At 37.7% G+C, this 14801-nt stretch overlaps 1 protein-coding gene across 2 annotated transcripts in view; it reads left to right on the top strand.

Annotated features, from left to right (window-relative positions):
* The window catches only part of LOC140136860 (uncharacterized), a 38859-nt gene that overhangs the window by 969 nt on the left and 23089 nt on the right, over positions 1-14801 (top strand). For both annotated transcript variants that reach the window (XR_011856774.1, XM_072158461.1), the window contains exon 2: positions 5053-5090. Coding sequence is in view for 1 of the 2 variants with exons in the window: in XM_072158461.1 (XP_072014562.1) it covers positions 5053-5090 (38 nt within the window). In the remaining variant the exon portion in view is untranslated. The remainder of the gene's footprint in view (positions 1-5052; positions 5091-14801) is intronic.

Raw genomic sequence — 14801 nt, 5'->3', positions numbered from 1 at the left:
AACCCTAATCCTATTATAATGATACGCAACTATGCACAGTGATGTGCACACTAGTCCGAATAACCAGTCCCAGAACAAAATATTAATTTCTGACATGATCATGTTCTGGGTCTGAACTGTTTCCGTTTGAAATCTTGATGGCAAATTGGACAAAAGAAGCACATGGTTCTACTTGACAGCTTTTTAATCCTCAACCAAAATTGAGATGGAACCAGGGGCCATTTCATAGTTTCTGGGGGCCACATGGCTCCCATCCCATTGCCCACTTATTTTCACCCTTGTGCATGAGTCAAGCAAATGGGTATCTGGACAAATGTCATAAGAAAATCCCACCCTTGACACCAAATGTGATTACGGGGACCAGGGGACACTTTTCTCATGATAGTGGACCAAACATATTAAATTCAAAGCCAACCAGTGCTTATTTAACTCATCCAGCACATCTTTTTTTTTTATTGGCCCCTGGTAATTGGAAATGGCCCTTGGCCCTTCCTAGAAATTTGTAGAACCAGGTACCATTTTTGCTGAACCATGAAATGGTATCAGCCTATAAGAGCGAATGTTACTAGCTTACTTACTAGCTTACTTACTAGCTTACTTACTAGCTTACTTACTAAGTTACTAGCTTACTGACTAACCATTTGGTCTGAAATGGACATATCTCTAAATGCCACAAAGGTATGACCCCATGAGTGGTGTCATATGAAAGAGGGAAACATAAAGAATATAATAAAAATATTTCCAAACGTCGGAGGTCATCCATGGGTCACAGGGGTCAAAAAGGTCATTTTAACCGAAAATGCTCGATTGAGCTTAAATTTAAATGCAATGATCCTTGTGACATTCTAAACATGTTTTAAACATTTAAAAATGTATTTATGGTCATTAAGGGGTCATAAAGGGGTCAAAGGTCAAGGTTCTCAAAATGCTCCAATTGAGCTGAAATTTAAATGCAATGATCCTTATGACATTCTAAACATTTAAAAAATATTTTAAGATTCATTTAAGGTCATTAAAGGGGTCATAAAGGGGTCAAAGGTCAAGTTTTCCAAAATGCTCCGATTGAGCTGAAATTTAAACGCAATGATCCTTATGACATTCTAAACATGTTGAAAATATTTTAAAATTCATTTCAGGTCATTAAGGGGCAATAAAGGGGTCAAAGGTCAAGTTTTCAAAATGCTTCAATTGACCTGAAATTTAAACATAATGATCCTTATGACATTCTAAACATGTTTAAAATATTTTAAAATTCATTTAAGTTCATTAAGGGGCAATAAAGGGGTCAAATGTCAAGTTTTCAAAATGCTTCAATTGAGCTGAAATTTAAATGCAATGATGACAGTGGTATAGGCCTACCACAATATACTGCCGAAGCCACATGGTTCAGCTATGGTGCGGTTATCGCTCTAGTTTTTGTAAAAGTAGCCCATGGTCCATCAGTCTTTATTCACACACCCCTGCTCATGCACAATGTTGGTGGAAGAAATGGGATGGTTACTTGTCGGAACACAAGGTGTTTTTTATTCCCACATTTATCATTTATGTCTTCTATCAGTTGATGCGTTGGCATACTTTGAATAAGATTACCAGTCCCCTACAATACATGTAAATCATATTTTGGTGTCAAGGGTGGGATTTAAAATTTCTTTCTTTAAGTTGTTATCTTGTGATCAGACCCGTACGCAGGATTTTTTTGGGGGTTCTGATTTTTAAAAAGTGGACTTTTTTCCAGGAGGGGGCAATTTTGTGAAAAGTGGATTTTCTTGCCCCAATTTGGACCTTTTTTGACCAAAAAAGCGTAAAAAACCTGACTTTTTGTATACTTTTGCAAATTTGGGGAGGTGCAGTCGCACCCCCTGCGTACGGGCCTGCTTGTGATGTTTTTCTAGATACATGTAGGCCTACATGCTCATTCCAAGCATGTTGACCCAAGTGAAGTCTTGTTGACCTTTCTGTCATAAAGTCTGAGTCTCTATTATGCTTATAATGGTCGTATCACAAAAAGGTCAGCACTAGTCCGAATAATCGGACTCAGAACAAATTATTAATTTCTGACATTATTGTGTACTGGGTCTGAACTGTTTTCATTCGAAATCTTGATGGCAAATTGGACAATAGAAGCACATGGTCCTACTTCACAGTTTTTTAATCCCCTATTCATGTTGCGTGAATCACTGATTTTAGTCTCTATTTTGGACCATCCTTTTGATACTTGAGTATTTGGACAAGCGGAACAGTTTTGACAGGCCCCTTTGTCTACCTCTCTGTTTGTAAACAAACGAGGAGGTCGAAATCGTCCTCCTCGCCGAATACGAAAGTCAGCGTAATAGTACGGCACTAGGTCAGCACCAAAATGGAGGATCCGTAACATGAAAATGCTTTCTTCAGGACTCGATTTAGATTTATGCACAAATGCATGTAACTTTGGCTCTGTCCATGTAGAATTTTGCCTGTGCATGCCAAATTTTGTGTTATTCAGTCCATTGTGAGGAAAAATCTAGAGTTGTGCATGTAAATTTTTATCACCCCTGGCTTTCTTCAAGTTTGGTTTGTTCTAAAAGTATAATACCTATTGTGGAGAGTGTGATGTCATTTTATGTTCTTTTAAAATATAAAAACTCCCATATATTCAATTGAACAACTACTTTGGGATTTATACTTCAATATGTAAGATGTGTCTTACTGTCAATGAAGGAGCCGGGGCGGGGGAGCTCCATAGGGTTGTACACAAAATACTGAAAATATGGCAAATTTCAAACCTTTGTATCTTACATGTAGTACAACTAGCATGGACCACAAATTGTGCATATCATCCTGAATTAAATCTATCTCATAGTATATCAGCTGTAACAAAAGATGTAACTAATCAAGTGCCTAATTTAAATGCTAATTAAGACAGTTTTCCCAATATGTTACTGTACACAAGGTGTGCACGTAATGCTCCGGCATTTCCAAATGGTCGATCTCTTGCCAGAGTCGCCCTTATGTGAAAGTAATGATATTTTTAAAAGAAATTTGATGAGGAATTCAATTATGCTATTAATAGTAGAGTAATTAAAGGAAAAAAAGTTGTGATTGATAATAAAAATTGTAATTATTTTACAATTTTTGACCACCCTGTGTCTTTTGATGCGTTGACATATTTTAGTGAATGGTTCCAATTTTCCTTGAAAGTCCTTTTACCATGGCATATTCAACTCCTATCTCTTTTGAGCCAAACATATGTTTGTTATTGAATAACCAGGGTGTATTCAAAACAGTAAAAAAATTGTAATTTTCTTACCTTACACCCTGTATAATTTGCACACACCCTGTATATTATGGTCATCTTCTGCAGATCTGGTATTCCGGTAATTGTTTTCTATGTATGTTTACTTGTATGCACTTAAAATGTACTTATTTAAAAGCTGTGTTGAAATGAATCAAAATTGGCGATATTTTTTCTAATTTTACATTATGTTACACAAATGACAAAAGATGACCAATTCATGACATGTGACCTTATCCACGATTGAGTTTCATCCTCTGTCAGCTCCTCACTTTAAATAAACTGAACTTGAATCGTAATCCCACCAAATTCTAGCTTTGGTAATAATTTCAAAATAAATAATACTTTCTTATTATTATTTTAAAATTTTTTTAAAGATACTGATGCTTTAAAATTATACAATGTAGTCCTTGGCCCTTTACAAAATTCTACCATCTCCAGGACCCACAAATTCTGCTTGTTTGTACTCTTTAAGGTGGTACTAGACCTCTTTATAAATTTGTGACTATTTTTGCATTTTTCTCAAAAAATAATAACACACTGGTAACAAAAGTTATGTATAGGGGCAAGGAATCCAGTTACTACACTGGAATTTCAGTGACTCAAGACAAACACGCTATAGTGTATATTCAGGACTCAGGAGCCTTCTGCTTTAACATCAAGCCTATTATAACTCGAGCTAGATACATTGTACATGTATGGACTATAATAGTCCATATAGGCATATACATGTATCTAGCTCAAGTCACCTGCACTAGCTTTGAAGTTCAGCGTGTTCTGTGTTAGCATAGCGTTACTTGGTGCGTGTGCATACTTTTACACGCTATCAACGTGCCGCATACATGTACATGCAAAGAAACCACGCTAAGCCAACGCAGCACATGCTAAACTTCAAAGCTAGTGCTGGTGACTCTGGAGGTAGATATATAGACTATAGGCAAAATATCAAAGAAATAACAGTAGCTGAGTACACCTGACTGTTGGTGCAAATTACTAGACATTACACAGATGTCTGCTTCATTTAATAGATCAAGGGCAAGGCTTAGTTGGCTGGTCCAGGGCAACAGATGTTCATTCATTATGGTAAACTACATAAGAGGATGCACATTGCACAGCCTTTTGATAGTGCACTTCAAAGAGTTTCATTGATATCAATATATACAGTATGTAATACACAAGGATCCACAACATGCTCATCTATCAGGGGGCAATTCTTTAACCCCAATTCACAGGCCGTTCAATGAATGTACAGATCTGTACATTCATTGAACGGCCTGTGAAAATTTGGGTACAAAAACTCATGCTCTGCAACTTGAGGTTAAATTTTTCACTATGATTGTTTAATTGATCAATGTTATTGAACTATGCCATTGGGATGAGGCCATAGTGGTCCATAGTGAATACAGCATGTAATATCAACCTCATTAGTGGCCCAGGTGATCGGATAGCAAAGTTTGCACAGTTTTTTTTGTGGGACCTTTTTCCCCCAAAAAGACTTACAAATTTTAGGAATTGCATGTACAAACCCCAGTCTAGCTTATATTTCCATCTAAATTTATCACCACATTAAATGCTAAAAATACATAATGAGGGTTTAGAAGGCAATAGCTGCCAGTTGCCACATTTTTAGACTGTATACAATATAGAATGCAGAAATTGTCAAATGTCTATAGGGCAGCTAGGATATTCTGGGGCTAATCCCACCAAGTGATAAACTAAACCAAAAGAAAGTGCTTGAAAATTTAATTCTGATTATGTGTTTCAATCTTTTTTTCTTATAGTGGTGAGACAACATACAACAAGGAAGGCATAATACAGGGTAAGTGTATGCATGGAATAACACAGCATAGTCAGAACACTTGCTTACAGTGGAAGGTCCCTGTTGCGAGTCTCGGTATAATTAACTTATCCATATTCGCCAGCGAAGTGGTTACATAACTCCTTGGTAACTGGATCACGCACCTTTTAGAATTGATAGTACATGCCAATGCCATAGACTTTGTGTTGCGATCATTTCGATTGTGATGCAGAATTCAAAAGCGTGATCCAGTTGACATAGTGATAATCGGATTACACGTAACACTTCGATGGCGAATAGACCACTTGACATGTGACGTCATTGCCTGGCAGTATATGAGCGTGAATTATGTCACTTTCCATTGTTCTTTGCCCTGCAGTGTGCATACGCACCGTAGTTTGCTCATGGCAAGTGCATTTCGTATAGTACAAGAAAGCCATTGAACAGTGTAGCGGTAGCATATCAATAGACCAGTCCCTTGCCTTTGTTGATAAACAATGATGTCAAGTGGTCTATAGCTTTTGTGTGCCAGTAAGCTACACAGACAGTCTGAGATAGAGTTGTCAAAAAGTATATATTGCTCGGCAATTTATCGTTGGTGCATACTGTGGTGAAAATGTACATGCTAGCAATAGGTAATTTGGAAGGGACAAAAGGAACCTTGCATATTAGGCAGGTGTGTAGCGAGCATTGTCAGTCCGGGGGTCAAACGTCAAGTGTCGTCCCTATTTGTTCCTCTCCTTCCCCTTCTCTTTCCCCTTTCCTTCTCTTTCTCCTTCTCCTCCCTTTCTCTTCTCTTTCTCCCTCTCCTTCTCTCTTTCCTCCCTTTCTTCTCGTCCCCATTTTCCCGTTTCTCCGTTCCCATTTTAGGTGTCCCCCCGCTGGCTACACTTCTGATGTTAGGTCCATGAAAACCCACTGTACTGTGGCACTGTCTATTTCCAAAGACACATTACTCTTCAATTTAACACCTTGATTTTCACTGTATTCATTTGTGTATGCTTGGATCACAGACCCTAAGAATAAAGGGTCTGTGCTTGGATGAATTGATTGGGGCATTGAATTTCAATGATTGGAATTGAAGTGTATATTGTTGATTAGAAAAAGAAAGTTAGGAGAATTGTATTTTTATTTTGTTACTTGTGTATGGACCAACCTTTTATTTTATATTTGTGTCTGTCTTTCATGGTCTTGTGCCTTGCAAGGGTGGAGCCTTAAATACGCAGTCACCAAATTTATTTAAATTTTGCAGCCAAGGAGATGTTGGTGCCTATTTTCTCAGTTTGGTTAATATGGTACTTTGGTAGTCTAAAACTAAAATCTGTATAAGAACGAGGATATCCTTACTCAAGTAATATTGAGTAGCTGTACCACAGGTCTGTCTATCTGATTGCACATGACTACATGTAGTCAGGACTGTCCCTTAATTCAATTTAATGGAATCAGACTGGTTCCATGTTGGTAACTAAAAGTGTCACTTGCCCAATGAGTGGTACCGATTAAGCCAGGGATTTTCGGGCGGGCTCACAGGTACCCGCCCGAGATTACATTACCCGGGCAGGAAATACCCTGCCCGGGTGCCCGAAATTAAAAAAAAACAACTTCATGTCATACTCTATTAATGATATCAAAATGCATTCAAATTCAATGCATTTTGATATCATTAGTAGAGAATGACATGAATACAAATGATCAATTTTCATATTAAAAACACAAAACATCATGGAATTTTAAAAAAATTATTTTTAGGTCAACCATGAATGATCCTAGCATTTAGGTCTAGGTCCAGGGACACTCCAAAACCGAAAAAATAAATAACTTTGCAAAATAAATTGCAAAAGAAAAATGTGCCAGGTACCCGGGCACAAAATTACCCGAAAATCACACCCCTAGTACCGATTTCATTTAGGCCTGTACTTGATGTGCAACACTTAATGCTCTGCTTGCTAGCCATAGGCTTCAGTATCAACAGTTTTGAGATAAGTGTATTCTCAGAATATCAAGAGCTATCTCAAGAACAGTTAAACCAATACTAGGTTTGTTTGTACTCATTTTAATGCATTTTTCATGCTGAATCCGAATATGATCATGAAAATGTACTATTCTGAAATTTTTGAATTAAAAAAAATGGAAACTTGTCGTCTGCAGTCGACACCCACGTGGAGAGAGTTAAGATACCACTTTTCTTTTCTTTGCTATAACTAGGAAGTTTTCTGCATAATTTTCACAATTAAAAAAAGGCTCAGAAGGATTCCGCAAATGTTTTCCAACTTAAATTTTGAAGGAACGGGGCAGCATTTCAGCATTTTGGGGCAGGGTTTTATTGATTTAGATTGGTTTTACATGCACAGATGCATGCAAATTTTGTGATATTCAGCCTATATTCAAGGAAAAACTGCAGCAACTTTTTATTTTCTAAATCAACCCTTGTTTTGGGGAAAGACATCGTACAGGTTGTGGTGCTTGATCCAGGGTTGCATTTGGGGGGAAGCAGGCTTTCAGTAAATATATCAAACTGCTGGGTACCAAGCACATTGATACAGCCACATGTTGGCCTGTATTATAAGTCAATACGCAGTCACCAAATTTATTTAAATTTTGCAGCCAAGGAGATGTTGGTGCCTATTTTCTCAGTTTGGTTAATATGGTACTTTGGTAGTCTAAAACTAAAATCTGTATAAGAACGAGGATATCCTTACTCAAGTAATATTGAGTAGCTGTACCACAGGTCTGTCTATCTGATCGCACATGACTACATGTAGTCAGGACTGTCCCTTAATTCAATTTAATGGAATCAGACTGGTTCCATGTTGGTAACTGAAAGTGTCACTTGCCCAATGAGTGGTACCGATTAAGCCAGGGATTTTCGGGCGGGCTCACAGGTACCCACCCGAGATTACATTACCCGGGCAGGAAATACCCTGCCCGGGTGCCCGAAATTAAAAATAAAAAAATTCATGTCATACTCTATTAATGATATCAAAATGCATTCAAATTCAATGCATTTTGATATCATTAGTAGAGAATGACATGAATACAAATGATCAATTTTCATATTAAAAACACAAAACATCATGCAATTTTTTTTTTTTTAGGTCAACCATGAATGATCCTAGCATTTAGGTCTAGGTCCAGGGATACTACAAAACCGAAAAATAAATAACTTTGCAAAATAAATTGCAAAAAAAAAAATGTGCCAGGTACCTGGGCACAAAATTACCCGAACATCACACCCCTAGTACCGATTTCATTTAGGCCTGTACTTGATGTGCAACACTTAATGCTCTGCGTGCTAGCCATATAGGCTTCAGTATCAAAAGTTTTGAGATAAGTATATTCTCATAATATCAAGAACTATCTCAAGAACCTTTAAACCAATACTGGGCTTGTTTGTACTCATTTCAATGCATTTTTCATGCTGAATCCGAATATGATCATGAAAATGTACTATTCTGAAATTTTTGAATAAAAAAAAATGGAAACTTGTCGTCTGCAGTCAACACCCACATGGAGAGAGTTAAGATACCACTTTTCTTTTCTTTGCTTGGTAACTCTATAACTAGGAAGTTTTCTGCATAATTTTCACAATAAAAAAAAAGGCTCAGAAGGATTCCCGCAAATGTTTTCCAACTTAAATTTTGAAGGAACGGGGCAGCATTTCAGCATTTTGGGGCAGGGTTTTATTGATTTAGATTGGTTTTACATGCACAGATACATGTGACATTGGCTCTGTGGATGTGAAATTTTGCCTTTGCATGCAACATTTTGTGATATTCAGCCTATATTCAAGGAAAAACTGCAGTAACTTTTTATTTTCTAAATCAACCCTTGTTTTGGGGAAAGACATCGTACAGGTTGTGGTGCTTGATCCAGGGTTGCATTTGGGGGAAGCAGGCTTTCAGTAAATATATCAAACTGCTGGGTACCAAGCACATTGATACAGCCACATGTTGGCCTGTATTATAAGTCAAAGGATATGTGTGACCATGTGCGGTTATTAAAAAGGGGGCATTGGCCCACTCTATGCAAAGTCATTGACACTGGTTAGATTAAAATGCAACCAAACTAACATTAACCCCCTGAGCACTACCTGCCGATCTAACATTGCCTCTGATTGGTCAATTACATGATATCTTTACTTTAATCACCAATCAGAATGGAGCTTTGCAAATAATTTACCACAATTTTTTTGCGTGGTGAAATTATTCTAACAATGTTGCTGATTGGTCCTTTTGATTTAATAAAAACTTCTTTTTGGCCAATCGGCAGGTAGTTCTCATGGGGTTAAGCATATTCTTACACTTTTATGTACAATATTTTTGGCCAAGAAATGTTTACATTAAAACACAGTTAAGAGTAGGGCTGCTAAGAATATTTTATTGCATTGTTTCTGGTGCAAATCTCATATTATAGTTCTAAATACATTTTGGGAGCCTTGGGAAAAAATCTTGAATTTTTTAAATATTTTTTGTGTTTTTGGTGGGAAATCATGTATTTTTGCATTTTTTGGTAAATTGTGGTGCATATTTTGGCCTCTAAATAAAATCATGTATTCTTACCAGGCCTAAGTTAGAGGCACTTAAAACACATTGAAAAGTCATTGTCATTTTAGATTTGGTTGATATTCAGCATCTAGTCTGTCTGCTAGTCACTAGGATCCACAACATGCTCATATATCAAGGCACAGTTCTTTAACCCCAATATATTTGCACATTCATTGAATGACCTTTTGAAAATTTGGGTACAAAAACTCATACTCTGAAACTTGAGGTCAAATTTTGCATTATGATTGTTTAATTGAGGTTATTGAACTATGCCATTGGGATGAGGCCATTGTGGTCCACTGAGCATCCAGTGAGCAGCAGTCTGACAGTCATGATGGTGCTGAATCTGTCTAGCAGGTATATGTATCAAGGCCTTACCGTCTGGAGGACAGGAAAAGGCTGCCGAGATCCAGTCGGTCCTGCAGCCGGTGAAGTTCCTGTAGGCTGTGTGCATATATATACCGGTTTCTCGTTAAAGTCAATGAAATGTTGGCTCCACAGGATATAGAGCAAATTTCTCGGTAACACTTCATTGAGGTGTGTAATTGAGGTACTTCTTGGACCTCCAGGCATACTTGGATTTGAGTATTGTTTTAAATTTGATTTTCAACGTAGTTTGGATGTTATCAGGAAAAGAAGTTGAATGTTAAAAAAAAATGATTATTGATTTATGGCTGAAAGAGGTGGTCAGATTGTTGTCTTTCATTGTTTTCTGTAAATCTGGCTATTCCAGAAAATAAGTGCACACCCCTGAAGTAGAGAAGCATATTACAGGGACTGCCTTTTGAGGAGAGCTAGAGCAATCACTCTCCACTGTTCTCCGTAAATCTGATATAGGAGATTGGTTTTTAGCTCTCCTTAATAGTTGACCATTCTCTCCTTACATTCTATTGTAAATGCTTTAAACTAGTGCTGTAATCGATAAGCTTTCTGGGTATCGATATGTCGGGAGGCAAACATCCGACATGTCGATACTATTATCGATACTCACGCAGTCTGAAACACGGATTTGAGTTTACCAATTTTATTATCAGTAAGTTCCAGAAACAAGTTAACAACAAGTGTATTGAAGCCTAACAGCTAAAACTAAATTGGGAGACGGTAATTTTGAGTATTTGACGGGTAATTTGAGACCTGATTTGAGATAATCTAAGCATGTGTGCTATGTCGTTTTGTGTATCGATACTGACATTGAGTGTTTCGACATGTCGGAAGTCTATGTATTTTCCGACTATCGATACTTACGACAATCGATTACAGCACTACTTTAAACAGCTTTCCTTGAAGGCTCCAGAAGAGCTATTTAATGCTCTCCTGCAAATTCCGAAAGACAGTTACGCAGATATTATTTTCATTAAAAGAGATGTCTGGATTTCCAGGATTGCTTCCTGAAAACAATTGGAATTCCAGTTGCCAATGTTACTGGAAAAAGCTTGGAAATACAATAAATGTATTTAAAAAAATCATGCATTTGTCTGCAATGAGCCTCTCAAATTTAGGATTTTTGATTATGAACTATTTTTACTGGATTTTTTTTTCATGCTAACAGTTTAAAAGTCTGGATTTCCTTTCCAGCAATCACAACTGGTCAAAAAGTCCGGAAATACAAACTCCTTTAATAGGGGTGTGCATCTATTTTCTGGAATGGCCCAATGTAGGCCCCCCTAATGGTGGTATCTCTGGTAACGGGTACCGTGTGGTATCTCTGGTAACGGGTACCGTGTGGTATCTCTGGTAACGGGTACCGTGTGATACCGGGTAGTACCGTAGGATATCAAACCTCTGAATCTATACAATAAAATCCCTAATCCATTTGCTTTCTGTTCAAGACTAAGGCCAAAAAAAAAAGGTTTGTCTCAAAGCTCACGAGTGGTTTGAAAACAAATGCGAAATGCGATTTTTAATTTTTTTTATTCCCGACTTTTTTATGGTATTTTGAGTTAAAAAGTCTGATTTTCGCCAAATTTTTCAGGAAAAAACTATAAAATTTATTTTTTGAATTAAACATTGAAAAACCTCTACAGTAAAAGATCTAGATGATTTCAGATATTAATGTTTCTAAATATAAAGAAGATACTTTTACTAGTAATTAGTAAATGTGTGTTAATTTTTATGCCTCCGGCAGCCCTCCACCGGCATGACCTGAGGTATTATGTTTTCTGGTTGTCCATCCGTCCATCATTCTGTCATTTCGTCCGAGTTTGTGAGTGCAATTAATTTCTCGGAACTGGCAGGTAAGGCATATTTTAATATGCGATATTAAAATATGCAATTTGGTGGAGGGGTGGCGATTGGCAGCAGGTTTTCAGCGCAAAATACGGTAATTAAGTTGCTAATTAAAGCATATCAAGCAAAATAACCTTGTGCATAGATTATCTAGAGATCGGTAGGGGTTACAGTGATGAGACTAGGTGGGGACAAGCGCAGCCAGAGGTCGAGAGCCACGCAAATTGAGAACCGCAAAATTCTAGTTAATCATAGTTCAAAATTATTTTGAATTGGGGAGTCAATTTAAGGCTAGCATTATATGGTGTTGGTGGCCGTAACTCAAATACTTTAGAAAGGACATTTACCAGCTTTTGCATGATCTCTTCAGATATAGCTGGAGTTAAAAAGTGGAACATATATTGTGACTACCTATAGATCCTAGCCCTGGGTAGTTCTGATGTTTTAATATTGCCATATTGCATGATTCCATGTTCTTATAACAGATGCAAAGGAGACAGTTTTATTGGGGGTTAAATCTCTGTGTGCAACATTAAGTCCCAAGTTTTGAGATATTTTCTCAAAATATCAAGAGCTATCTCAAGAACTCCTGAACCAATACTATTACTAGGCTTGTTTGTACTCTTTTTAATGCATTTTTCATGCTGATTCCAAATATGGTCATGACAATTTACAATTCTAAAATTTTTTAATTAAAAAAAAACTTGTCATCTGCACTCGACACCCACATGGAGAGAGTTAAAATGTTCTTATTCTGATCATTGAGGAAGAGAGATTGTAGATGTAGGATTCAAAAAATTTCACGGTACATTAATTTTCGCGTTTTTCGCCCGCAACACAGCTACCACGAAAATAACAACACACGAAAATGTTCTTTTAATGTATAGGTCTATTATAAGAAACTCAAAATCGCAAAATTAAAAACACACAATGCAGGTCAAAGTTGGCAAAGCGCGAAAAATTACATACGCGAAAATTACCACTTTTTAAAGTAACTAAATCTGTCTGTGATTATAGGCATCAAGAGATAACAAGAAGCTTGTAACCAGGGTGATGTGCACCCACCTACATCCAGCCCTTGAATTAACCCATGGCACCCATGGCATTTTGCTGTGGGTGCCCAACCCCACTGCCGTAATGCCCTCAAAATATGTCCTTTACCCAAGGCAGTCACTTGCCGTGCCCTCTAATGAAGTTGCCGTCGGCGCCCCAGCCCTGCTCCTTCATTATAAAATCATCTATCTATGTTTGTGTGTGTTTTCTTCACGTGCCCTTCTCAAATTTTCAACAGTTGCCACATGATGCCCTCTTGAAATATTACAAACTGTTGTGCTGCCTTGCCTTTTCAGTGAAAATCCAAGGCAATTATCAACTTGCCCTAAAAAAGTTGCCGTGTCCCTTCAGAACCTTAATTCGAGGGCTGCCTACATCCACCAAAAGGTTCACTTTTTTGTTAATTTACACTCAAATGCACCCAAAATGGAATCACTTTAGGAGACTAATTATTTGCGTAAGGTGTAATTTCATGAGTGATTTTTTGTGTGTGTGAATTTGTCCTGCTTATACAAACTGTATGTGTTTATTATACAATTATGTGGGAGAATATGTCTTGGCAATATCAGTGGTACATGTAGTCAGGTTTCGCCAGTCTTGATGCAAACGGAGTACATGTAGGAGGGGAATCCAGCAGTCTTTCCTCTCCTGCTTTAAAATGAATGGTCTCTACCCAGGCTTTAAAGGTTGCCATGAACACGTTTTAGCACCCAATTGGGTCACTTTGCAGGCCTTGTCTTAAATTTTGAGGCAAGTGAGAGTGATCAGTCACCATCACTTGCCTAAAATGAAGCTGAGAAGAGCTTTTTATCACTCGCCTACATTTGGTGTAAAATGATTAAAATCACTCGCCTACAGCTCACCTGGCAAGTTTTGAGGAGAGTGATTTGTCACTCGCCAGCAATTTTCAAAAGACAAGGCCTGACTTTGCATGGCGGCAGGGCTCAAAATACTTTTTGATAATGCGGGCTATTTTGAGCATATATTCTACATAATGAAGTCCCTGTGTGTTCTTTTTGACATTGGCAATATTTTTCACAGGAGCTATTATGGAATTTGTGGGTTAATCGTCCTCAGCGCCCATGTATTGGCAGTGTAGTGCAGTAGTGGCAGTGTGAACGATGGTCAGCGTAAGTTCTGCCAGGTGTAAATCTGACAATTTACTACTGACAAAAGTCTGGAGCGAACTAGGTGTAATTTGCAATGCAAATGCTGCTACACCTGGCACCCACACAGTGTAATTTACCCATTACCAACATCAAAGTAATGCGCCATGTTGCCATAGCTCCAAAGCTGCAACACCCATATTTATCCAACAGTCAAATATGTTGAAAAATCACTCATGAAGTTTCATGTTCAATTTTTTTCAGGTTCAAATTATTGTTAAATTTTTCAAATGCTTTTATTTACACCATAATGTATTTGTGAATAAACATCGACTTTGTTGTATATTTTACACCCTGCTATGACTGGTACACTCAGTCAGCAGTATAGTGTTTCTGCATGCAGGTCGTATCAACATGATCAACAGAATCCATGCGTGCATAGCCGACCCCAATTCACGTACACCCCCACACGCCCGGGACACACACACAGCGGCCATGCGAAAGATGGATTTTTAATGTCACATAAAACAAAAGATCCGCCAAATTTGCAACGGATCCGCTTCCCAAGCTTCAGCGCATTCAACGCTACGATATATGTCAATGACAGATACTGAGATAGACATTGACATTCATACAAACGATTCTGAACTTTATCAAATCTCACCAGTCTTCCAAGATTTTCCTGAAAATGCCGGTATAAAATATTTTATAAAATCCCTTTCCCTTGACGGATTTTGACGGGGTTTGAAACCACTTTCAGCATGGAAATCGCACATTCTCATCGTGTATTCAAGTCATTTTAG

The sequence above is a fragment of the Amphiura filiformis genome, chromosome 17, assembly GCF_039555335.1.
Source record: "Amphiura filiformis chromosome 17, Afil_fr2py, whole genome shotgun sequence".
Taxonomy (NCBI): domain Eukaryota; kingdom Metazoa; phylum Echinodermata; class Ophiuroidea; order Amphilepidida; family Amphiuridae; genus Amphiura; species Amphiura filiformis.
The sequence above is the reverse complement of the archived record's forward strand: the minus strand, read 5'-3'. Positions and strand labels throughout refer to the sequence as shown.